The sequence below is a fragment of the Phyllobates terribilis genome, unplaced genomic scaffold, assembly GCF_046119375.1.
Source record: "Phyllobates terribilis strain yellow unplaced genomic scaffold, ASM4611937v1 Scaffold_5__5_contigs__length_657084704, whole genome shotgun sequence".
Lineage (NCBI taxonomy): Eukaryota > Metazoa > Chordata > Amphibia > Anura > Dendrobatidae > Phyllobates > Phyllobates terribilis.
This window is the reverse complement of record NW_027362765.1, coordinates 517,145,561-517,172,811: the sequence shown is the minus strand read 5'-3', so window position 1 is coordinate 517,172,811 and position 27,251 is coordinate 517,145,561. Positions and strand designations below refer to the sequence as shown.

The 27,251-nt window shown below is 42.6% G+C and overlaps 1 protein-coding gene across 1 annotated transcript in view; it reads left to right on the top strand.

The window, feature by feature from the left end:
* Positions 1-27,251, top strand: part of LOC141271313 (germ cell nuclear acidic protein-like) — a 124,932-nt gene that overhangs the window by 57,307 nt on the left and 40,374 nt on the right. Inside the window, exons 2-4 of the mRNA XM_073681426.1 lie at positions 15,836-15,913; positions 16,506-16,572; positions 25,686-25,791. Coding sequence (XP_073537527.1) covers positions 25,773-25,791 — 19 coding nt within the window. The 5' untranslated portion in view covers positions 15,836-15,913; positions 16,506-16,572; positions 25,686-25,772. The remainder of the gene's footprint in view (positions 1-15,835; positions 15,914-16,505; positions 16,573-25,685; positions 25,792-27,251) is intronic.

Genomic DNA, 27,251 nt, shown 5'->3' with positions numbered 1-27,251 from the left:
TTTGACCCCTTTTATGATTTGGAATGTAAGAGGTAGCTAATACTTCTTGATATTTTAGGCTATCGATATTGTCTTCCACCTTGCAAATGTTTCACACACCCCCATACTGAATGTAACCCCAGACCATGATCTTTCCAACACCAAATTTAACTGTTTTCTGGGTGTATTTTGGATCCATATGGGCTCCAGTAGGTCTCCTGCAGTATTTGCGGTGGCTGTGGTGTAATTCTACTGATGATTCATCAGAGAAATCCACCTTCTGCCACTTTTCCAGCGTCCATCTGTTTAGCAGGCTGTGGGACTTTGCAAATGCCTTTTGTTTAGTGCTGGCTTCTGGGCATTGATTCGACCATGGAGGCCATTTCGAGACAGAATCCTACAAACTGTTCTAGTTGACACAGGGACTTGAGGTGACCAAGCCTGTTGGAGCTCGGCTGCAGTGGAAGAGGGGCATGCTTTGGATTTTCTAACCAACAAACGTTCCTCCTGAGCAGTTGTCTTGTGGGGTCTGCCGGACCTGGGCTTGTCAAACACATCTCCAGTCTCTTCAAATCTTTTTTTAATTCTTTGTACTTGACGTTGAGACACATTAAAGGTGCCAGCCACCTCTGCAGTGGATCTGGTCTTCAGCCTCTTGATAATCAAGGCTTTAGTCGCAGGGTGGATTTTTGGCATGTTGTCAGAGCTCAAGTTGCAGTTCAAGTGAAGGTCTGGGGTGCTGGGTTTCTTTTTATACACACCCACTAATTAACCGATCATTTACTGAGCACTGGTGAGGATGTAAACTAGGATTGGGTGCATTATATGACCAGGCGACAAAACTTGTGTCTTGTCAAAATCTGACCATTCTGTGTTCATTAAATGATCAATATTTCAGCATTGATGCCAATTTATTTTCTTAACCGAAACCAAATTAGGGAGGGTTTCAGCTTTCAAAAGAGTAATTTATAAAACCAATGGATGACTTTAGGGTTAGGTTATAAGCTTTTATTTACATAACATGGATAAGCGACATAACTTCTGTCAGGGAGTGTATATATATTGCCCTCTTCTGGTCATTATGTGGCTTAGTATCACAAGTGTTATATATGCCTATTCTGTAGGTATTTGTGTGTGGGTGCTTTTGCTTATTTCTGGCTACATATCCTGGTTCTATAAATCTATATTTTATACCATCTGTTGTGTTTTTATCAACATTGCAAAAGTTTGCTCCACTAAATCTCTTCTTTGTCTAACTCACAAGGTTTTGATCCTTTTTTCCAGTCATTATTTTAACTATATTTTCTCCAATAACCCCCCACGGCAGCACACCAGAGGTTGTAACCCCACCCTAATAGGGACAGGAAACACGAAGAGGTCAAATAGTCCCTCCCAAATCCTCCCTCCAGTGTTTTTTCCTATCCCTATTGGGATGAAGAGATCATCCTACGGTGCTCTGTGCTGGTGGCAGGCACTGGGGAAGATTAGTAGCCGGCCAGCAGGGTATTGATTGGCCTTACCTCTCCTCTCCAGACGCTGCTCCTGTCTCCTATGTGGACTCAGGACTTCCCCTCCAATCCGCGTCTTCGGGTAAGGTCTGGGGGATCTATGAGCTGAAGTCCTCCCTGAGCTCTCTAGCCCGTCTCCTCCCCCGTCCTCACGCGCCAGACCTAGGAAGTGTGGGACGCTGGGCTCTGATACCTCCGACTTGTCCCGCGCTGGAGCGCATATGATGCAGGCCGTTCGCCAGAAGTGACATCAGACGTCGGGCGTCTTTTGATGATCTCACTTTCGTTTTTTGGGCCCCACGCTGGAACGTAAAGGCGCAAATGCTCTCACACCTAGACGATGGGGGGGAGGAGTCCCTCTAATGAAGAGGAAGGTGCTGGGTCTGGTCACCCATATAAGAGCCCTGGACAGAAAACATCCTAAGGTAGGACCAATCCTGTGTGGTTAACATGGAAGGTTTAGGTTCTTCCCACCTATTCTGGCATTGGGAGTACTCTCCATGGTGCAGGTATGGTGTATGATAGCTTTATTCCTTTTCCCTCTCTTTCAGGAGGACAAGGAACATGCACCAAAGAGCAAATCTAAGGCATCAAGCTGCAAATGTGCAATTTGTGCGAAAAAGTTGGCATCCACTCATAGGAAATCCCTATGTCAGGATAGCACTTAGGAAATCCTCAGAGGAGCAACCCTCCCTAATGGAGGAAATAAAAGGGATATTCTGCCAGGAAATCCAGTCTTCCCTGGCCTCTTTGTCCCAGTCTACACACATTCCCAGTATACCTTCAGCAGCTAAAAAGAGGAAGATTAGCGAGGAAGAAGAGGGAGACTAGGACACTCAAGAGTAGATGTCCATACCGGAGGAACTTCTAGAGGAAGGCTAAGTAAGCCCAGGCCCGGAAGCTCTCCAAGATAGGAAATACTATTTCTCTTCTGAAAACATGGAAGAGCTCCTTATGTCAATAAGGAGAACCATGGAGGTAGAAGAGGAGAAGACTACCCGTACGGTACAATAAGAGATGTTCGGGGGTCTCTGGTCAAGGAGCAGATTGGTATTTCCCATGCATAAGAATATCCAAGACCTAGTCTTGGAGGAATGGGATTCTCCGGAGAAGAGGCTAAGCAAACCGCTGAACTGAGACAGGTTTCCAGTGGATGAAGAAACTGCGGAATGCTGGTCCAAGGTACTGAAAATAGATATTCAGGTTACACGAGTGGCCAAGAAGATAACCTTGCCATTTGAGGATTCCTCCCAACTGAAGGATCCCCTGAAGGGCAAAATGGATGGCCTTTTAAGGAAATCCTGGGAGGCTTCAGCAGCACTGCTGAACACCAATACCTTCTCCACATGCGCAGTACGATCAATGTCTCGTTGGCTTATACAACTAGAACATCTTTCTGCGGTTACTCCCAGAGAAGACATTCTAGCGTCTTTACCTCTCCTCCAAAACGCCATGGAATTTCTGTCAGGCACATCGGCGGTAAGAGTGGCAGCAAGATCGTCAGTCTTATCGAATTCAGTAAGACTTTGACTTCAAAAATAAAGTTGTGTTCTATTCTCTTTAAGGGAAAATACATGTTCTGACCAGCTCTTGACGACAAACTACAGAAGGCTTCAGACAAGATGAAATCCCTGCCTGAGCCTAAAAGCTCTAGAAATAGATCCTTTCGGCCTTTCCAAGAAACCGCCTCCTCACTACAGAGGAAAAGGAAAGTCAGGCAGATGGAGCTATGCAAAAGGTGGACGACGCAGAAATTTATTTCTCTCCCAAGGCCAACGTCAAATTAAACCATGACGCCAAGACAAACGTAGGGAGTCGTATCTCAGGATTCCTTCCCCAATGGTGCAGGTTATATACAAACTCATGGACCCTAAAATACGTCCAAGAAGGAGTAAAAATAGAGTTTGCCTCCTATCCCCCACAGAGAGTGAAAATAACACAACTCTCCTCTCAAAAAATTCAAGACACCCTAATATTCAGTCTGAAAAACCTACTATCCTTAGGGGTATTCTCCCTAGTTCCGGAAAGGGAAAAAACAGGGGACATTATTCCTGTCTTTTTCTGATAAAGAAACCAAGTGGGCCCCACCGAATTATAATAAACCTGAAACCCTTGAACCAGCACATTATATACAGGAGGTTCAAAATGGAGTCTATTAGATCAACAGTTCCCCTGACAGGACAAACGTTCACCAGGGCTACGATCGATTCTACAAGACGCAGTAGCATAGCTTCTGGGGGCAGAGGGTGTGGTCACCCCGGGCCCCGTGCTCAAGGGGGGCCCACCACGGCAATCACCCGGAGCTACACTACCCTTAACTATATCGGAGTGCACAGTGCTCCAATATGGTTAAGCCAGGGCTGCATAGCATGTTGCTCGCTGCTGGCTTCCTTTTCCCTGTGCTCAGATGTATTCACATCTCTTAGACGTGAATAAGTCTGAGCAACACTGCAGCGCTGGGAGGAGGGGAGCGCTCCTCATCTCCCCAGCCCGATGTGCAGTGAACCCCATCACTCTGCTGCTGTCAGATGATTGAGCCGCAGAACAGCAAAGCATGGAGTCACTGCTTGCATATTTTGGGGCAGTGAGGAATATTGTGAGAGGGATCAGCGTGGGGGTGGGCGGACAATATTGAGTAGTGTTGGGACAGTATGTAGAGGAGGGAGCATGGGGGACAATATGGAGGAGGGTTAAGACAGTATGGAGAGAAGGGAGCATGGGGGACAATATGGAGGAGTGGGGGGGACCATTTGGAGAAGTGGGGGACATTATTGATATGTGGGGGGCCGTATGGAGAAATGGGTTTTCAATATGAAGAAGTGGGGAGACAGTATGGAGAGGTGGAGGCATGAGGGACAATATGGGGGAACAGGATGGATAATTGGGAGCGTCTGAGCACCATATGGAGAAGTGGGAGTGTGGTGGGATTTTATGGAGAAGTTGGGGACAATATGGATGAGTGGGGGACCATATGGAGAAGTGGGGGACATTATGGAGAGGTGGCAGTGTGGGGATACCGTATGTAGAAATGGGAGTGTGGATGGACCGTATGCAGAAATGGGTGTACAATATGAAGAAGTGGGCTGACAGTATAGAGAGGTGGGAGCTTAGGGGACAATATGGAGACATGGGGGTACAGGATAGAGAATTGGGAGCGTGTGGGGACCATATGGAGAAGTGGCAGTGTGAGGGGATGGTATGGAGAAGTAGGAGAACATTATGTAGAGATGGGAGCATGGGGGGACATTATGGACAGCTGAGAGCGTGGGGGACAATATGGAGAAGTGCGGGCACAGTATGGAGAAGTGGAGGAACAGTATGCAAAGATGGGAGCGCGGCGGGACAGTATGGAGAGGTGAGAGCTTTGGGGACACAATATGTAGAGATGAGAGCGTGAGGGGACTGTATGGAAAGGTGAGAGCTTTGGGGACAATATGGAGAAGTGAGGGTGGAGTATGGATTCAGGTACTGACAGTGGATCTGGTAATGGATTCATGTACTGACCGTGGTCCTGATCGTGTACAAATGTACCAATCCATAACTGATCAGAGGTCATCACGCAGCTGAGGCTGTCACCTTTCTGCCTCTGGCTTCCTACAGTGGCTTTCAGCCTGCTGCTGCGGTCACCCTGCTGTCGAAGTGAAAAAGGTAAGCGCCTTAAAGAGCAGAAGGTTATAGGGACTTTTATTGTATATGAGGGATGTTAATGGGAAGGCACAGTATCTTGTGGGCAGTATGCAGAGGAGGAAAAGTGTGGTTCTAGTGATGTATTCATCTATTGATGGTAGTTCTGGCACTGCATTCATTTACCTACAGTATAGTAGTTCTGGTGCTACATTCATGTACTGACGGTGGTTCTGTGTATATGGGAGTTGTGGGCCTACAATACTGTGTATAGGAAAGCAGTGGGGCATTATATTGTGCATAGGGGAGCTATGGGCTAATCATACTGTAAATAGGGGAGCTGTGGGGACATCATACTCTGTATAAGGGAACTATGAGTCCAACATACTGTATATAGAGGAGCTGTGTATTGGGGGACCCAGTGGATATTATTCAATTTCAAGTGGGCACCATGGTGGCTCAGTAGTTAGCACTGCAGCCTTGCAGCGCTGGGTTCAAATCTCACCAAGGACAACATCTGCAAGGAGCTGGAATGTTCTCCCAGTGATTTTGTGGGTTTCCTCCGGGTTCTCCGGTTTCCTCCCATATTCCAAAGACATACTGATAAGGAATTTAGATTGTGAGCCCTAATGGGGACAGTGCCAATATTGTCTGTGAAGAGCTGTGGAATTAATGGTGCTATATAAGTGAGTAAAATAAATAAATAAGTGGGCACTTAAGAAGCATTATTGTTATAAGGGCAATAAAAGGGCAAAATGTGGACACTTTTCTAGGGCATTTGCACAAGAAGTAATTTTACCATCTAAAGGGCACAAAGGAGGCATTATTATTTTGCAAGGGACACAGTGGTGGGCACTATTATGTGAGGCACTAAGAGGAGCTCTGTTTTTGTACCACACAGCAGGTGCTGTAACAAGGACACATTCACAGCAGAGGCTCAGTATTGGGGTATCAGCAGGATGAGGAGTTTGTATAGATTGGGAATAGATGGGGATGGGGCTGGAAATGTGAAAAGTCAAATGTGTTTTCATTGTATTCTTTGCAGAATTCAGGTATATATACCTGTACTGTAATTACTTGTATGGTCTGCAGGTCTGGTATCTACCACTATATGGTCACCATATGGTGGTAAGATCAGTGTTGGTCTTTGTATAGAAATTAATTTTAAGTAAACAGCGTGTTTATCTGCTGAGGTTCCTCTATACCTAAGGTCAGGGTTCACCACTGTAGTTGTACCCACAGTTACCTGGTCAGGGGCCCACTCAGATGTTTCGCTACCCCCCACCCCGAGTTGAACACCTAGCTACGCCTCTGAAAAGACGCATACTATCACATTCCTATTCACTCAACTTATCGGAAGGTTTGCGGTGGTCCAGGCAAGTCAGATAATGCACTTCAATTCAATATCCTCCCGTTCGAGATAACATCGGTGCCATGAATCTTCAAGAAGATTATGGCAGAAGTTATGGCTTACATCAGAGGTCAGAATATTTGCATAATACCATACCTCAATGACTTCTTGTTTGTGGTCCCCTCAATACCGTTACTCCAGGAACATTTACAGACAACAACCCAGATCCTAACATCTCTGAGATGGCTAGTGAACTACCAACAGTCCAACAAGGTTCCATCCACGGCAAAGACGTTCCTAAGTGTTCTACTGGATTCTCCCAGTCAGACATAATTTTTGCCCAAGCAAAAGCAGAATCAGTTAAGATCAAGGATTGGTGTACTATGGAGCAACAATATTTCGATGTCTGTGAGGTTTGCTATGTCAGTCCTCGGCTCCCTGACATATTGCATCCAGACGGTAGCTTGGGCCGAAGCACACATCAGAACCCTCCAGACCCATATTCTTGCAAATTGGAAATGATCCCCAGAATCCCTGGTAAAAGCCTCTCTATCCTGGTGGCTCAGCCCAAGGAACCTACACAGGCGAGTCCCCTGGATCCAGGACCCTCTGGTGACAATAAAGGTAGACGCCAGCAAAAGAGGATGGGGAGCCATCATCTCCCAAAACTCCTTCCAGGGACTCTGGTCAAAAAAGGTCAGCCAGCAATCTTCCAATTTCAGGGAGCTGAAGGCGGTACAGGAAGTACTCAGATCAGCAACATCTCTGATCCAGAATGTCCATGTAAAAAATTTTATGTTCTGCTACCAAAGCTAAGGAAAGAGAGGAGATCTGTCCCTACTATAAGACTCAGCTGAATCCCTACGATGTAACAGGGAACCTGATCCTGCGATCAGACCTGCTAAAGTCCTAATCTAGTCTGTACGGAGACCTATAGATTTGGGGAGGGAATCCCTACAAGTACTAAGGACTGGGAGGAATATGGGACACCTCCTAACAGAAATAGTAGCAGACAGACGAACAAACAAAATAGATAGAACCTAGAGGTCCGTAGACCAAGCAAACTAACAGAGTTAGATACAGAGCACAGGCTAGCTAGAAAGTAGATATACAATGAAGTCCAGCAAAGCCAGAAGGGCGGAGCAGGATTAAATAGGCCAACAAGGTCATGTGACCAGCAAAGGAAAAAAAATCTAACAGCAAGGTTCTAACAGTACCCCCCCTTCTAAGAGGATCCTCCGGATCCCCTAGGACCAGGCTTATCAGGAAATCTCCTGTGAAACGCTCTGATAAGTCTGGACGCGGAAACATCATCTGACCTCACCCAAGAGTTATCCTCGGGTCCGAAACCTTTCCAGGCCACAAGATACTGCAAACTACCTCTATACCGTCTAGAGTCAAGGATGCGAGAAATTTCATATTCCCCGTCCTCCACCACCGGAGGAACAGAGGCAGAGGCGTCACCATCCGACACAACAGCTTTTTTTAACAGAGAGACATGAAAGACCGGATTAATTCTCCAGGAGGTAGGAACCTCCAACCTAACAGCAGATTGGTTGACAACCTGAAGCACCTTAAAGGGCCCTACAAACTTGGGACCCAATTTCTTAGAAGGAATCCTCAACCGCAGATTCCTAGAGGACAACCAAACCATGTCACCAACAGCGAACAAAACCTCCTGTCGTTTCCTATCAAAGTAGTCTTTAGATTTTCTGTTGGCCTCCTGAAGATTACCACGCACATCCGTCCAAACTCTTTCCAAATCACCGGAAAAATTCTCCTCCTCAGGCACGGCAGATCCCAACTTGGAGAACGACCCAAACGACGGATGTCTCCCAGAACAACAAAAAAAAGGCGAACAACCAGCAGAAGAAGATGTATGATTGTTCAGAGCAAATTCGGCAAGTGGCAGAAACTCAGACCACCCCTCTTGATTGTCTGCCACAAAACAACGCAAGAACTGCTCAACATCCTGGTTTTTCCTTTCTGTCTGGCCATTAGATTCAGGATGATATCCGGACGAAAACGACAAATGAATTCCCAACCTGTCACAAAAGGCACGCCAAAAACGAGCCACGAACTGAGGACCCCTATCAGAAACAATGTCAGTAGGAACGCCATGAAGTCTGACAATTTCCTTGACAAAGGCCTTAGCGAGAGTTTTAGCGCAGGGCAGTTTGACGAAGGGAACCAAGTGACACATCTTGCTAAAACGGTCCACGACCACCCAGATGACAGTAAAACCCTCAGAGGGGGGAAGGTCAGTTATAAAGTCCATAGCCAAATGTGTCCAAGGAGCACTGGGGACCTCCAAAGGACAAAGCAACCCCGCAGCAGGAGTATGTGAGGACTTAGATCTAGCACATATAGTACATTGGCGCACCCACTTAATGACTTCCTTCTGCCATCCAGGCCACCAAAAACTGCGACCCACCAGTCTCTTGGTCTCAGAGATTCCGGGATGACCTGCCAACCGAGATTCGTGACACTCAACAAACAAATCTCTCCTAAAGGTCCCAGGCACAAACAACCTCCCATGAGGAGTGTTAGATGGGGCATTCTCCTGAGCTTTAAGAATCTCATCTTCCAAAACGGAGTCTAAAGCAGCTATCACAACACCTTCTTGTAAAATGTTTTCCTCTTTCTCAGCACCGACTATGGGAGAAAAACTGCGAGACAAGGCATCCGCCTTAACATTCTTAGTACCAGGGATGTAAGTAACGGAGAAATTAAACCGCGAGAAAAACAGTGCCCACCTAGCCTGACGGGCATTCAGGCGCTTGGCAGCGTCAAGATATATCAGATTTTTATGATCCGTAAGAACCTGAACGGGAAATTCCGCACCTTCCAAGAAGTGGCGCCAGTGTTCAAATGCGAGTTTAATAGCCAATAATTCCCGATTACCAATATCGTAATTCAATTCAGTCTCCGAAAATTTTTTTGAAAAAAATGCACAGGGATGTAATCCATCCCCGTTATCCTGCGACAATACTGCGCCAACCCCCACAGAGGAAGCATCAACCTCAACCAAAAACGGCCTAGTAACATCAGGCTGCATAAGGATGGGAGCAGAGGTGAACCTCTCCTTGAGATACACAAAAGCTTCAATGGCCTCAGAAGACCACTGAACCGCATCAGCACCTTTCCTGGTGAGATCAGTCAGAGGTTTGACAATACTAGAAAAATTTTTTATGAATTTTCTATAGTAATTGGCGAAACCCAAAAACCTCTGTATTGATTTCAAACCAATAGGCCTAGGCCATTCCTGCACAGCCTGAACCTTAACCGGATCCATCTCAAAACCTTTGCTGGAGATAATGTAGCCCAAAAAACTAATTCTCTGTACAGCGAACTCACATTTCTCCAGCTTAGCAAAAAGCGAATTGTCCATTAATAACTGTAATACCTCACGCACGCTCCGCCAATGAGACTCCAGATCTGGCGAATAAATCAAAATGTCATCCAAATACACAACCACATTTTTACCGATCAAAGGTCTAAGGATGTCATTAATCAGATTCTGAAAAAATGCAGGAGCATTAGTAAGACCAAAAGGCATAACCAGATTCTCAAAATGACCCACAGGAGTGTTAAAAGCAGTCTTCCATTCATCACCCTCCTTCATGCGCAACAGATTGTATGCCCCCTTAAGGTCAATTTTAGAGAACCACTTGGCCCCCAATAACTGGTTAAACAGATCAGGAATCAATGGCAGTGGGTAAGGATTGCGTACCGTAATTTTGTTAATCTCACGAAAATCCAGACAAGGACGTAAACCGCCGTCCTTTTTTTTTACAAAAAAAAATCCAACCGCCACAGGAGACTTAGAGGGCCTAATGTGACCGGCGGCCAAACTTGTCTGTATGTATTCCTCCAAAGCCTTCCTCTCAGGAATAGTAAGGTTAAATAAACGACTTTTAGGAAGAGTCGCTCCAGGGACAAATTCAATAGAACAATCATAGTCTCTATGGGGAGGCAAAACCTGCGATTCTTTCTCAGAAAAAACTCTCCAAAAATCCTGAATAGGAACAGGCAATTCTCCCCTATCCAAAGCTGCAATACGCCCGTTACAACACTTGTCATAACATTTATGGCTCCAGGATTTAATTTCACTGGTAGACCAATCCAGTACAGGATTGTGAAATTTTAACCAGGGCAAACCCAATATTACTGGAGAAGGCAAGTTATTCAACACTACCAAATCCAATTTCTCATGGTGAACACCATTAATAGTGAGAGGAAATTCACAGACCTTGAGAGTAATATTCTTCAAAGGGGAGCCATCCACAGAAACCACAGCAATGGGGGATGATAAAGGTTCAGGTTTTAAATTGAGTTTTTCCACGAATCCCCCATCAATAACATTCAGTGTAGACCCGCAATCAACAAACACCCGAAATTCCATTAATTTTTCCTGAGCAATCGTGGAAGCAGCTAAAAATATACCCTTGGAATTTAAACAGGCAATACGGGCGTGACTGACCATTTTTTTTTCTTTCTTCATACGAAGCTCACAGCCTTTAATCAAATGACCAGATTTCCCGCAATAGAAACACAAGCCTTCTGAAAAACGACGGTGTTTTTCTTGAGAGCGAGGTGCCACCGATCCAATCTCCATCGGTTCACCACTGTTAGTACACACATTATCATAACCAGAAACTGACATAGCAGAGGATTTGCTCTCATTAACCCTAGCACGCAGTCTTCTGTCCACCCGTATAGCTAATTGCATAGCCTGTTGCAAATCCTCAGGTGTAGGATAAGCAATTAGCAGGTCTTTAACCTTTTCACTGAGCCCAGCAAGAAATAGACTTTTCAAAGCAGAATCGTTCCACCCTGTTTGAGTGGACCAACGACGAAAATGTGTACAATATTTTTCCATATTACCTGATCCTTGTTTTAAACGTCTCAACTCAGTCTCAGCTGATGCCACACGGTCAGGATCATCATATAATAGTCCTAAAGCAGAAAAAAAACTATCCACTGATCTGAAGCATGTATCACTAGGTTGCAAAGAAAAGGCCCACTCCTGAGGCTCTTTGCGCAAAAGTGACATTATGAACCCTACGCGCTGGGATTCATCCCCAGAGGACTTGGGTCTCAAACGAAAATACAATAAGCAAGCATTTTTAAATGAAAAAAATTCTCGATGTTCACCAAAAAATAAATCCGGCAAACATACCTTAGGCTCCAAGAAATATGCTCCAGGACAGTTACTCACGTGCTGACGGAGCTCGGCCACTTCCAGAGAGAGTCCCTGCAGGTGTTTAGCCAAATCCTGAACCGACACCATGATGGAACAAAAAAAAAATCTTTCCTTAGAGAATTTACAGGCTGGACTTACTGTTATGTTCTGCTACCAAAGCTAAGGAAAGAGAGGAGATCTGTCCCTACTATAAGACTCAGCTGAATCCCTACGATGTAACAGGGAACCTGATCCTGCGATCAGACCTGCTAAAGTCCTAATCTAGTCTGTACGGAGACCTATAGATTTGGGGAGGGAATCCCTACAAGTACTAAGGACTGGGAGGAATATGGGACACCTCCTAACAGAAATAGTAGCAGACAGACGAACAAACAAAATAGATAGAACCTAGAGGTCCGTAGACCAAGCAAACTAACAGAGTTAGATACAGAGCACAGGCTAGCTAGAAAGTAGATATACAATGAAGTCCAGCAAAGCCAGAAGGGCGGAGCAGGATTAAATAGGCCAACAAGGTCATGTGACCAGCAAAGGAAAAAAAATCTAACAGCAAGGTTCTAACAAAAAATCTACTCAGACAACTACGGTCACGCACCTATGTCATCAAGGAAACATGAGACACGAAGGCCTGAACACTATATCAGCAAGAATATTCTCCTGGGCCAAAGAGCATCTTCTCTCCTTATCAGCCCTCCATATAAAAAGTTCTGTCAACATCCAGGCCGATTTCCTGAGCAGGAGAGATATTAATCCGGGAGAATGGAGCCTAAATCCAGAAGTCTTCGCGATATTGACCAGAAGGTGGGGTTGCCCAGAGGTAGATCTTTTCCGGATAGGATGCCAGAACGCAAAAGTAGCCAAGTACTTTTTCATAAACCCAGATGATACCTGTCTAGGCGTGGACGCATACTCCCACCAATGGAAATTCAAACTGGCGTACACCTTCCCTCCGGTTCCAATCCTACCAAGAACACTGCCGAAAATAAGAACAGAGAGGGCCAGAGTAATCCTGATAGCACCATTCTGGCTGAAAAGAAACTGGTTTGGCACCTTAAGCAACCTGATTAAAGACGGTCCCCTGTTCCTTCCACCAGTCAGAGACCTCCTTCACCAAGGGCCAATTTACCATCCAGACCTCGAGAATTTACACCTGTCTGCCTGGCTTCTGAATTCTCAATATTAAAAGCCAGGGGCCTCTCAGAGCCATTAAGACCCTTCTAAAAAGCAGGAAGCCTATAACAAACGCAATATATAACAGAAAATATGGTAGACTTTTGTATCATGGTGTGCGCCTGAACATCCAGATCTTTGGCAACCAAACATTGCCTAAATCCTTGATTTTTTGCAGTATGGCCTGGAAAAAGGTTTCAAACGCAGTACCCTCAAGGTCCAGGTGGCAGCATTAAGTTCTTATTTTGACCAGAGCCTGGCTGAATATCGTTGGGTGAAGATATTCATTGCAGCAGCCTCCCACTTTCATCCTAGAATGCTCGATCTAGTCACCTCCTGGGACCTTAATATCGTCCATAAGAGGCTGACACTTCCACCATTTGAGCCCTTATCATCAATAAAACCAGACAGACTGTTGTGGAAGAAGGCCTAGGTTGTAGCAATCACTACAGCCAGAAGGGTTAGTGAACTGCAGGCTCTCCTAATTAATGAGCCATACTGGAGAATCCTGGAAGACCGACTTATTTTTCGTCTCGACCCATCATTTCTATCTAAGGTAGTCTCAGAGGTCCACAAATCTCAAGAGATAATTCTTCCCTCATTCTGCCAAAATCCACCAAAGAAGAGGGAGGAAGAATTCCACACTCTGGACGTAAGAAGAGTGGTCCTTCATTACCTCCAAGAAACACAGATGTGGAGGAAAGACCAAAATCTGTTTATCCAACTTTATGGCCAAAATAAGGGAAAGAAGACTTCTAAAGCTACGATTGTCATATGGATCAAAAGAGCGATTATTGAAGCATATTAGATTCCGAACCTCTTGCCTCCAAAGAAACTGACAGCTCGCTCCACTAGAGCAGTATCGGTCTACTGGGTTGAGAAAGCCAGCGCTTCCATCGAGCAGGTCTGCAGGGCTGCTACCTGATCCTCGATCCAGATCTTCTCCAAACATTACAGACTTAACTTAGCGTCTGTTAGAGATTTGTCCTTTGGGAGAAAAGTTCTCCATGATATTGTCCCTCCCTAGACATTACTCTTTGGTATTCCTCCGGTGCGCTGTCATGTGGGGTTATTTGAAAAAATAGAATTAGACTTACTCTGTAATACGGTTTCCAATTACCCACCACGACAGCATGGGTAATTCCCTCCCTTTGCTCAATTATTTCTTATATTTTCAAATCAAGTGATAATAAATTATAATTTGAAGCATTCATAGTCTTGTGGTCCTTTGTAATAAAACTGGAGGGAGGATGTGGGAGGCACTATTTGACTCTTTGTGTTTCCTGTCCTTATTAGGGTCCAGTTACATCCTCCAGTGTGCTGTTGTGGTGGGTTATTAGAAACTGAATTACCGGTAAGTCTAATTCTACTTTTATCTGCCTCCAGACATGAGTTGCATGTTGAAAGCCGGAAAAGTAAGAGAAAGTTAAAAAAAAAAAAACTCTCCTTAAATCCCCTTCTCATCTGGGATATGTATCTTGAGATTCATCTTTCCGCAAGGAAACTCTTTCAGATGATTCTGATTCAAATGATCTGCATGAATATTTTCTCCTGCACACTTATAAGCTGTTAGATTTCATCATGGCAGTAAAAGGGAATGTGTCATCAGAAAATGACCTATTGTTTAATGAGGACTTGTCAGTAGGTCAAAATTGGCTAGTGTTTGCTTGAATTTTATTCCTGTTGTTCTCCTTTGCATTCTAGATTTAAAATTTTTAAAAATTCACCATACAGAGGCAAAGCCGCTTCATGATATTGCCCACATGGCAATCTTTGACTACCACTGCATCCAAGTAAAAGGCAGAGCTCATCACATCATAGCCTATGAGAGTGGTGGCGTGAGGTCAATGAAGAGGTCTTCACAAAGGAAAATCACACAGGTTATGCTGCTCGGGTTATGGTTGAGGCGGCGTAATATATGGTAGCCAGACCCCGCTAGTCTTAATTCTAAGTACACTAACTGCTCGACATTACATTGATTTCGTCATGGATCCAGTGTTAAAGCCATTTCTCTAAAGTGTCCCAGGAGCCATTTTTCAACAAGACAACACCAGACCGCATATTTCCCCTCTACTGTGAGCAGCGAGGCGTAAATGGTCTAACATGGCCTGCAGCGTCTCCAGACTTGTCTCCCATCAAGCACATCTGGAACATCATTAGTCAGCAATTTGCACAGGGAGCTGCCAGCAGCGGATGTTGATGATTTGCCCAAATGCATCCAGTGTGGCAGAAAGTTCCTCAGACAGCCATTAAAGGGGTTGTCCACTACTTTCACATTGATGCCCTATCTATAGGATAGGGCATCAATCTATAGGATAGGGCATCAATCTATAGGATAGGGCATCAATGTATGATCGGCCGGGGTCCCGCACGCGGCTTCCTCGCCCATCAGTTGTTATTGGTGCCAGCGGCTGCCGGCCAGAAGTCCTTACCTGCTGTGCTTGGCTGTCCTGTTGTTGTGGCCGGCGCTTGTTACTGCACATCCACCTTCCATTCAATTGAATGGGAGGCTGATGTGTAGTACCCCGCGGCGGCCACTACAGATGGACGGCCAAGCACCGCAGGTAAGAACTTCCGGCCGCCGGCACTGATATCACCTGATCGTCAGGTGCGGGACCCCGTGCGGGACCCCGGCCGATCATACATTGATACCCTATCCTATAGATAGGCTATCAATGTGAATGTAGTGGACAGCTTCTTTAATAACCTCATTGACAGTGGGCAAGGTGTATAAGTGTAGGGATTTCTGCGCTTCGCGCTGATACTCGGTACTGAATAAATCACGATGTATTGAAATTTTGTTTCTATCCATCCTGTGATTTCCATAACTTTTTATGACTTTTCCTTATTGGTGTAGTAATTTCAATGTTAAGGAGTGTATTTTTTTTTCAAATTTTTTTTATTTTACAAGTGATCTTTTCACTATTTTCATAAGACATTTCTATCATTTCTTCTATGTTCCCATCTAAAATCTACCACCACCATGGACCAAACCTCCAGATACCACTGACCACCAGAATAAATAATATATTCAGCTGCAAAACTGTCAGGAACGTGTCCATAGCGAGCCTTAGTAAGGTTAGTCCTTGTGTTATTTCTTCATTTCACAGCAGATGTGATATTATCCAGGGGGTAGGATACATAATGGTTTGCAAAAGTAAAACCTTCTTGGCTCTCCTGTTCTGGCATCCACAAAAAGTGATTCTACAATATTTTGTTTTATGGGGCTTTTTTGTAGTTGCTTTTATAACTTTTTTTTAGAAGTATTGGCATCAGATTTTACATAAATATATTTGAAAAAGGAGTAAATAAAAGTAGTTAAAGTGGATCTACCACCAATATTCAAGATTACAATCGGAATACATTATCTTAGACTTTGAAAATGAAGTTTTTGCGTTGAAAATTATATCTATGCATTTTTTCTTGCTTTTGGTGTTTTTTTCTGGTCCATTTCCCTGGGCACATGCCACTCGTTTGCTTTCAGGTTTATGGTCGTGGTGCCAGTTCAGCTTACTACAATTATAACTTTACATTGTGGCATCCCGTTCCCACCATTTTTATCCTGCTACTATACCTCTGTGTTATGTAAGGTCTTTCTCCATCTGTATCCACCCAATACATCTCGTGCTGCACTAATATATTTTTTTTCCCCTACATTACCTTGCTCCAGGTTCACCTTTCCATTTGTGATGTGCTGGAGGCTCCTGACATGGAACACGGTGTGGAGCTACCGCAGGGTAAGTACAGAGACTATGGAACATGGCCGATCTCTACATGATCTGTGATATGCGGGGACATTAGTGGAGGAGACTACACTGGGGTAAAGAGCAGTCGCTGATGATGTTAGCCCTATCCCAAGTACAACATGTGATTGATGATCTGCGGCATATTGGGGCAGTGACATTAGTCTGGGAAAGCCATATGACAGATGGACAGTACATCACTGTCATGGTGGGAAAGAACGGCAGCGAGATCACGTGACGCAACTCCCCGCAAAAACAAAAAATCAGATTAACTATTCCTTGGCCATTTCTAACACTACGGCTGTCCAAAATTAAAATAGTCTCAGCAGAGAGAACAGCATATAAAGAAGACACAGACACAATGAATGGAGTTTATTAATCTTTATTCTTATCTATTATGAAATTTAGAATAATTTAATCATCCAGTGCCATTTATAGGATTTACTGCATAAAACGGATGTGAACCAGAGGAAGGCAAAACAACCCCATGTGTGGGGAAAAATTCCTTCCTGACCCCAAGTACTGGCGATCGGCTAATCCCTGGTTCACTGCAGTGTCAGCTCTGGATGGGCCCTATCACCGCTCTACATGGAACATTTATACATATCTAATACGTATATTTCTATCTTATCTTTATATCTAGACTATTTATAGCTTATGTCTAACAAAGGGCGCACTTACACTAGTCAATTATCGGGAATCGGCGTTTTTAGGAACAGTCATTTTCCGATAATTGTGTAGTGTAAACAGGCGGGCGATCACCCAACAAACAAAAGGTCAGCTGCTTAAAAATGATTAACACACAGTCACACATACATTCACACATATACACGCTGTGACACATACACATATATGCTTACATATCTGCAGATACACACGGCGACATTCGCAAACATTCATTCACATATCTCACACTGAGACACATTCATACTAAAATTCATACAAACATATACATTTATTCACACCCACAAAATACATACATGTAGACTATGTAGCTCATATATACACACATAGTGAATGATTTGCACACATTAACATAGATTGATACAAACAGACATGTGCTTGTTTCATATTCATGTAAATATATATATATTTAAATATGGATATATATAAAACAATAAAAATGGAGGCAGCACAGCAAATGAAAAAGTGAAAAAAGTGCTATTAGCCCATAATGGCGACGTTTCGGATCTAAGTAAGAACCTTTCTCAAGCAGTACAGAAGTGCATGTGCATACCTTATGGAGAACGCCAATTGCAAAAAGTGTTTAACAATAATTACACAAGTAAGAGCATATCCCATCATATAGAGTAAGATATACATACAGTGAATGTCAATTCATAATGATGACATTGGAATAAAGTGCATTATGATGACCAGAATAGAAAAACAATGTAAATAATACATGAAAAAGATTAAATATTAATTAACAGCTGTACATGCCATGACTCACTCCACTGTATTTTAAAAACAGTGCCAATATCAGCGTCCTGCTACATTTAATGCGCAAGTCAGAAAGAAGAAAGGGACATAAGCGGCATTTCATGCATGTGCAAAGACACTATGAGGTTTCCGGTGCCATCTTGGTAAAGGAGAGTCAAAGCATCATCTGCGCATGCGTCAGAGTATCCTGAAGTTACGGCAGTATAGCCGGCTGACCAATGATACAAGACAGAAAGCCTGCATGCACCCTAAAATGCGGGATCGCACCAGCTGCATTTTGGACAAGGGATTTGAATTAAAATGTGCCAGAAAAGTAACATTAAATCATTAAAGAGAAAATATAATATGCAAGGAGGACTTTATACATATTTATTTAAGATCGCCAAAAATGGCACAGGACTTAATCCAAACAGAAAACCCCCCAGACGCAGGGACTCGAACATAATATACGAGCACGCCGAAGCTACTCGATAAGCACCCGAGCATGCTTAGTTAAAGGGTTAAACTAGCACACTCGCTCATCACTATTCCTCATTGATGATTTAATGTTACTTTTCTGGCACATATTAATTCAAATCCCTTGTCCAAAATGGAGCTGGTACGATCCCTCATTTTAGGGTGCATGCAGGCTTTCTGTCTTGATGCCGATATTGGCGCTGTTTTCAAAATACAATAGGGTGAGTCATGGCATGATTAGTCATATACAGCTGTTTCTTAATTAATATTTAATCTTTTTTATGTATTATTTCCGTTGTTTTTCTATTCTGGTCATCATAATGCACTTTATTCCAATGTCATCATTATGAATTGTCATTCACTGTATGTATATCTTACTATATATGATGGGATATGCTCTTACTTGTGTAATTATTGTTAAACACTTTTTGTAATTGATCTTCTCCATAAGGTATGCACATGCACTTCTGTACTGCTTGAAAAAGGTTCTCACTTAGAACCGAAATGTCGCCATTATGGGTTAATAAATAGCACTTTTTTCACTTTTTCATCTGGTGCGCAGCCTCCATTTTTCTTGTTCTATTTAAGGTTTGATCTTTACCTGGGAAGCCTGGCACCCTGACGTTTTGTTAGTGTTTATATATATGTCTATACATACATACATACACACACATACAACACACAGACAAACACACATATACAGTGCTCGGCGTAACATACATACACACACGTAAATGAGTACACAAGCTTTGAAAAATAAGATTTTAATCAATGTCTCACTTAATACAAGAACAGTCTCCAATTTTTACAAGGCTGATTTTCATATAACATTTTATTAAGCCATAGCATGAAAGTAAGGTTAATAATATAACCTTCATTACAAAATTTTCAGTTTTATTCAAATTAGTTGATGCAAAAATGAATACACCCACATCAAAATGCTACATCTAGTATTTTGTATGACCTCTATGATTTTTTTAAGAACAATACCAAGTCTTCTAGGCATGAAATGAACAAGTCGGCGACATAGTGTAACATCTAACTTTTATACCATTCTTCAAAATTTACCTCTTTTATAGTCTGGACATTGGATGGAGAGCGATGCTCAACTTGTCTCTTCAGAATTCCCCATAGGTGTTTGATTGGGTTCAGATCAGGAGACACTTGCCCCTGAATCACGTTCACCCTGTTCTTTTTCAGAAATGCAGGGTCCTCGCTCCTCCTGTACCAGTCGCTGTCACATTGTGTTCAAGATTATTGTACTTGTTTTTGCTATGAATACCCCTTTTCACATGTAAAACGCCATGGAATAAATGGCGCTATAACAATAAATAATAATAATAATGTGTCTTTTGGATTGTCATGTTGGAAAAGAGCGCAGCTACCAAAGGCACGGAGTGAGGGTAGCATCTTCTCTTTCAATATCGATATTACATCTACTGTATAGTGGCAGTACATCTGTGAATTTATAATACCCTGCATGAACTGTGATTCCCCTACACCAGCAGAACCCATGTAACCCCACATAAGGACACTTCCACCACCATGTTTCACTTTAGTCTCCAGGCATTTTTATAATTACTTTTTTCTAAATGCATGGTGCCTACAGTGAAACATAGTGGTAGCAGTGTCCTTATGTGGGGTTATTTGAGTGCTGCTGGTGTCAGTGAGCTACAATTCATTGAGGGTATCCTAAATTTACAGGTGTACTGCTCTATATTGATAGAGAATATGCTACCATCACCCCATGTCCTTGGTAGATGTGTAATTTAGCAACATGATAATGAACACACATTTAAGGTTATTGTTGCATTTCTGTAGAAGAACAGGGTGAACGTGATTCAGAGGCCAAGTATGTCTCCTGATCTGAACCCAACCGAAGACCTATGGGGAATTCTGAAGAGACAAGTTGAACATTACAGGCATCCAGGCTATAAAAAGAGGTCATTGTTGAAGAATGAAAAAAGATAGATGGTGGAATACGTCACCATCTTCTTCATTCCATGCCTTGAAGACTTGTTGCGATTCTTAAAAATCATGGTCATACAAATATTGGATGTAGCAGTTTTTTGTGTAGGGTGTATTCATTTTTGCATCAACTAATTTGAGTAGAATTGAAGATTTTGTAATGAAAGTTGTATTATTAACCTTACTTTTATGCTATCAAAGTCAGTCTAGTAAAAATGTTGGAAATTAGTCTTCTATTCAGTGAGACATTGATTAAAATCTAACTTTTCAAAGGGGGTGCACTCATGTATCCAAATCCTATGTGTATATGTTTCTTACATATACTTACCTTTCTTACATATACTTCTACTTATCATTTTTGTACCTATACCTATCTTTTTTTACTTATCTCTACTTACCTATACTTAATCTTTCATACCTATATTTATTCTTTTTTACCTACACTTATTTTTACTTTTACTTATACTTTCTTACCAATACTTACCTATACTTATTCTAGCTTATTCTAGCTTACCTATACTTATTATTTTATTTCCTATACTTATCACTACTTGCCTATAATGATTCTTCCTTTCCTATATTTACCGATACTTATCCTCTTGTAACTACATTTATCCGTTCTTACTTATATTTATTCTTTGCTACCTATACGTAGCATATGCTTACATATGCTTATCCTTTTTAAAAAAATGTTTATTGAATGCTGAACATACTTATCCTTATCTATAAGTATTCTTCTTATTTTTTATTTTTTAAATTTTAAATATATTTATCCTTATTTATCTGTACTTATCCTTTCCCACCTATATACACTGCCCAAAAACATAAAGCGAACACTTAAACCACAGAATATAACTCCAAGTAAATCAAACTTCTGTGAAATCAAACTGTCCACTTAGGAAGCAACACTGATTGACAATCAATTTCACATGCTGTTGTGCAAATGGAATAGACAATAGATGGAAATTATTGGCAATTATCAAGACACCCTCAATAAAGGAGTGGTTCTGCAGGTGGGGACCACAGATCACATCTCAGTACCAATGCTTTCTGGCTGATGTTTTGGTCACTTTTGAATGTTGGTTGTGCTTTCACACTCATGGTAGCATGAGATGGACTCTACTACTCACAGAAGTTGCTCAGGTAGTGCAACTTATCCAGGATGGCACATCAAGGCGAGCTGTAGCAAGAAGGTTTGCTGTGTCTGTCAGTGTAGTGTCCAGAGGCTGGAGACACTACCAGGAGACAGGCCAGTACACCAGGAGACGTGGAGGGGGCCGTAGGAGGGCAACAACCCAGCAGGAGGACCGCTACCTCCGCCTTTGTGCAAGGAGGAACAGGAGGAGCACTGCCAGAGCCCTGCAAAATGACCTCCAGCAGGCCATAAATGTGCATGTGTCTGCACAAACGGTTAGAAACAGACTCCATGAGGGTGGTATGAGGGCCCGATATCCACAGACAGGGGTTGTGCTCACAGCCCAACACCGTGCAGGATGCTTGGCATTGGCCACAGACCACCAGGATTTTTCAAAGTCGCCACTGGCACCCTGTGCTCTTCACAGATGAAAGCAGGTTCACACTGAGCACATGTGGCAGAGTCTGGAGACGCCATGGAGAGCGATCTGCTGCCTGCAACATCCTTCAGTATGACTGGTTTGGCAGTGGGTTAGTAATGGTGTGGGGTGGAATTTCTTTGGAGGGCCGCACAGCCCTCAATGCGCTCGCCATAGGTAGCCTGACTGCCATTAGGTACCAAGATGAGATTCTCAGACCCCTTGTGAGATCATATGCTGGTGCGGTTGGCCCTCAGTTCCTCCTAATGCAGGACAATGCCAGACCTCATGTGGCTGGAGTGTGTCAACAGTTCCTGCAAGATGAAGGCATTGAAGCTATGGACTGGCCCGCCCGTTCCCCAGACCTGAATCCGATTGAGCACATCATGTCTCGCTCCTTCCACCAACGTCACGTTGCACCACAGGCTGTCTAGGAGTTGGCAGATGCTTTGTTCCAGGTCTGGGAGGAAATCCCACAGGAAACCATCCGCAACCTCATCAGGAGCATGCCCAGGTGTTGTAGGGAGGTCATACAGGCACGTGGAGGCAACACACAAAACTGAGCCTCATTTTGACTTTTTTAAGGACATTACATCAAAGTTGGATCAGCCTGTAGTGTGTTTTTACACTTTAATTTTGGGGGTGACTCTAAATCCAGGCCTCCATTGGTTAATAAATTTGATTTCCATTGATGATTTTTGTGTGATTTTGTTGTCAGCACATTCAGATTTATACAGAACAAAGTATTCAATGAGAATATTTCATTCATTCAGATCTAGGATGTGTTATTTGAGTGTTCCCTTTATTTTTTTGAGCAGTGTATATCCTTTCTTACCTATACCTATCCTTTTTTTCTTACTTTAATTGAATTTTTAATGAACTTATTTTTTCTTACTAATACATTGCTCAAAAAAATAAAGGGAACACACAAATAACACATCCTAGATCTGAATGAATGAAATATTCTCATTGAATACTTTGTTCTGTACAAAGTTGAATGTGCTGACAACAAAATCACACAAAAATCATCAATGGAAATCAAATTTATTAACCAATGGAGGCCTGGATATGGAGTCACCCCCAAAATTAAGGTGTAAAAACACACTACAGGCTGATCCAACTTTGATGTAATGTCCTTAAAAAAAGTCAAAATGAGGCTCAGTATTGTGTGTGGCCTCCATGTGCTTGTATGACCTCCCTGCAACGCCTGGGCATGCTCCTGATGAGGTTGCGGATGGTCTCCTGTGGGATCTCCTCCCAGACCTGGACTAAAGCATCAGCCAACTCCTGGACAGTCTGTGGTGCAACGTGACGTTGGTGGATGGAGCAAGACATTATGTCCCAGATGTGCTCAATCAGATTCAGGTCTGAGGAATGGGTGGGCCAGTCCATAGCTTCAATGCCTTCATCTTGCAGGAACTGCTGACACAGTACAGCCACATGAGGTCTGGCATTGTCCTGTATTAGAAGGAACCCAGGGTCAACCACACCAGTATATGGTCTCACAATGCATCTGAGAATCTCATCTCGGTACCTAATGGCAGTCAGGCTACCTCTGGCGAGCACATGGAGGGCTGTGCGGCCCTCCAAAGAAATGTCACCCCACACTATTACTGACCCACTGCCAAACCGGTCATGCTGAAAGATGTTGCAGGCAGCAGAATGCTTTCCACGGCGTTCCAGACTCTGTCACGTCTGTTACATGTGCTCAGTGTGAACCTGCTTTCATCTGTGAAGAGCACAGGGTGCCAGTGGCGACTTTGCCAATTCTGATGTTCTGTGGCACATGCCAAGTGTCCTACACGGTGTTGGGCTGTGAGCACAACCCCCATCTGTGGACGTCGGGCCCTCATACCACCCTCATGGAGTCGGTTTCTAACCGTTTGTGCAGGCACATGCACATTTGTGGCCTGCTGGAGGTCATTTTGCAGGGCTCTGGCAGTGCTCCTCCTGTTCCTCCTTGCACAAAGGCGGAGGTAGCGGTCCTGCTGCTGGGTTGTTGCCCTCCTACGGCCCCCTCCACGTCTCCTGGTGTACTGGCCTGTCTCCTGGTAGCGCTTCCAGCCTCTGGACACTACTCTGACAGACACAGCAAACCTTCTTGCCACAGCTCGCATTGATGTGCCATCCTGGATGAGCTGCACTACCTGAGCAACTTCTGCGGGTTGTAGAGTCCGTCTCATGCTAACACGAGTGTGAAAGCACAACCAACATTCAAAAGTGACCAAAACATCAGCCAGAAAGCATTGGTACTGAGATGTGGTCTGTGGTCCCCACCTGCAGAATCACTCCTTTATTGAGGGTGTCTTGATAATTGCCAATAATTTCCATCTATTGTCTGTTCCATTTGCACAACAGCATGTGAAATTTATTGTCAGTTTTGCTTCCTAAGTGGACAGTTTGATTTCACAGAATTTTGATTTACTTGGAGTTATATTCTGTTGTTTAAGAGTTCCCTTTATGTTTTTGAGCAGTGTACTTACCTATACTTCTGTTTTCCTATACTTATCCTCTCGTACCTATAGCTATCCTTCCCTACCAATACTTTTTTTTTTCTTATTTTTATTGAATTTAAATATATTTATCCTTTATTTCGTATTCTTATCTTTTTTTACCAACTTATACTTTTTTATTTTAAATATACTTATTGTTTCTTACCTATATTTATCTATACTTAACCTTTCCTACCTATACTTATCTTTTTTTTTTTGTTTTGTTTTTTTTACATATACTTATCGTTTCTTACCTATACTTATCCTTATCCTTTCTTATTTATACTTATCTGAATAAAGTATTTATGAAGGAGGCAATCCTGGCCCTTCCTCTTCTCATCATCCTTCTTGCATTAATGCGGGGCCAGGCGCAGCAAGTGGTTTCCTCCTCTGTACTTTGGCTGCCTTTTTCTTGGACAGGTTGTTCTTCATCTGTAGAAGTGATGTCTTCTTCTGCAATATTCTCAGTCTCTGGTTCCTATAAACACAATGAAATAAAGCTAAATATCGTGGCCCTGATTCATCATATGCATTTTTAAGTTCCTTTCCTTTTTTTGTCTTGTGGTATTAGTTGCGTTTTTGGGTGTCAAATTTATCAAATTGGTGCAACAGATTTATGAATTTGGCATTAAGTAAAAAATGGTCTTTCTCCGTCTTGAACTATTTTCTGTAACTTTTGGCACCAAAAGTTGCCCCTAATACTGGCTTACTGAAAAATGCAGCCGGGTTGGACTGGAGTAAACTTGTGGCAAATTTTTAAATTTTGAAAAGGTTTCAATTGATGAATCAGGATAAAATATCTGGAATTACCAGACTCTGCCCACAAAGCAGAAAACAAAATTTAAAAACCAGGCAAGCACGTATAGTATAGACTTAAAAAAAGGCGGAAATAAAATAATGAAATAGGTGTAAACAAAAAAGGCGCTAAACACACAAAACTAGACAAAAATCTGGCGCAAAGGCAATGATGTATCAGGGCCTGTGACCCGGAGCCATTCCCTATGTGTAATAATCAGAGAAGCTAAAAAGTGCATCGGCTGAGAGATGGGCGTGATACTGATATATAATCAACTGTGTATCTGAATAAATGCTGTGCATAGTGATGGGGATCTGTATATAACTACTATAACCAAAGAGATTGACAATTCCAGTTTTTTTACTCTACATGATGCTAATATAAATCATGTCCTTTCAGTTCAGTATGAAGATAAACCCTGGATCATCACCACCATCACTTACCTCATCCTCTGGGATCCTAATGCCATCATCCAGCTTCATGTAGATGGGCTGCAATACAACAGGTAAGAGTTAGTATTTATTTTTTTTAATATTATAAAGGAGTTGTGAAGCCCTTGTGGAATTTTCATAAAGAATTGTACCCTAACACACTGTCAGGATTCGGCTTCGCCTGTCGGTGTCAGCAGTTGTCGTATGACCAAAAGTATGCAATTTGTATACAAGTGGTCATGTCAGTAGAACATTACATTCTGCTTGCATTCTGTCGTAAATTACACCAGGGCTGAACAACCCCTTTGATTTCAGTCATTTTATACATTCCTCATATTATTGCATACGAGGATTTGTAGCTTAGAGATGCCTGCAGGGCCATAGGTAAGGGAGCACTTATATAAACCATGGTGGCAATGAGTCTCTTACCCCGTCATTGTCGTCATAACCATCCACATCCTGATCCTTATAGAAGAAAAGAGGAAAATTACAAATTGTACTGGGAAAATGTTTGGGTGCTCTCAGATCTGCACTATGATATTATTGGTGTTTTTCTGTGTATTCGTGTTTTTTCTATATTCTAGTTTTGATGCACTTGTTTTATGCTTCATATAACAAAAATTGTCGACACACAAATATATATAATTTTGTGCCCTTTTAATCAGTTGCTTAATACGCGGCTAGTCATACAATTTTGATTTTTTCTGAATATTACTTTGTGTACATGTCTCACGGAGCAGAGTGACCTCGGTGAACTATAATGATTTAACTCTCATTAACTGACCAAATATACAATATTTCCGCTGACTGACTTGAACACAGCAGATCTGACACTACTCGTGGCGCTCACACTTATTCTCCTGTGATTTTGTGTGTTTTTTCTCCTTGTGTGTGATTGGTAGCAGGTAGTATATATTGCACTGTGACTTCAGTTACTGTGAACTTTGACTAAGATCAATTTGTTTGTGTGAAACGCGCTAGTGAAAGTTTCTATGGTGCAGTTGGAATACACTTTAATAATATGATCTGCTCATATCGCTTACGTAGTATTCCGTCATCTGTAGCACAGAGTCTCTCATCTGTTGCAATGAGAAAAAAAAACATTAATAGTAACTGTATTATCTGTATTCTAGTAACAAATCTAAAAAACTCAACTTACGTGGCTTCTGTTACAAACATTTTTATCAATAGCCAAATCGGATCATCCTTTATACAGCTCTGGCAAAAATTAAGAGACCACTGCAAAATTTTGATTTTCTCTGATTTTTCTCTTTACAGGTATACTTTTGAGTAAAATGTACATTGTTGTTTTATTCTATAAACAACTGACATCATGTCTCCGAAATTCAAAGCTAAAAATTTTGTATTTATTTGCAGCAAATGAGAAATCGTCAAAATAATAAAAAAGAAACAGTGCTTTCAGACCTCAAATAGTGCCAAGAAAACAAGTTCTTAATCATTTAGAAACAACAATATTCATGTTTTAACTCAGGAAGAGTTCAGAAATCAATATTTGGTGGAAGAACCATGGTTT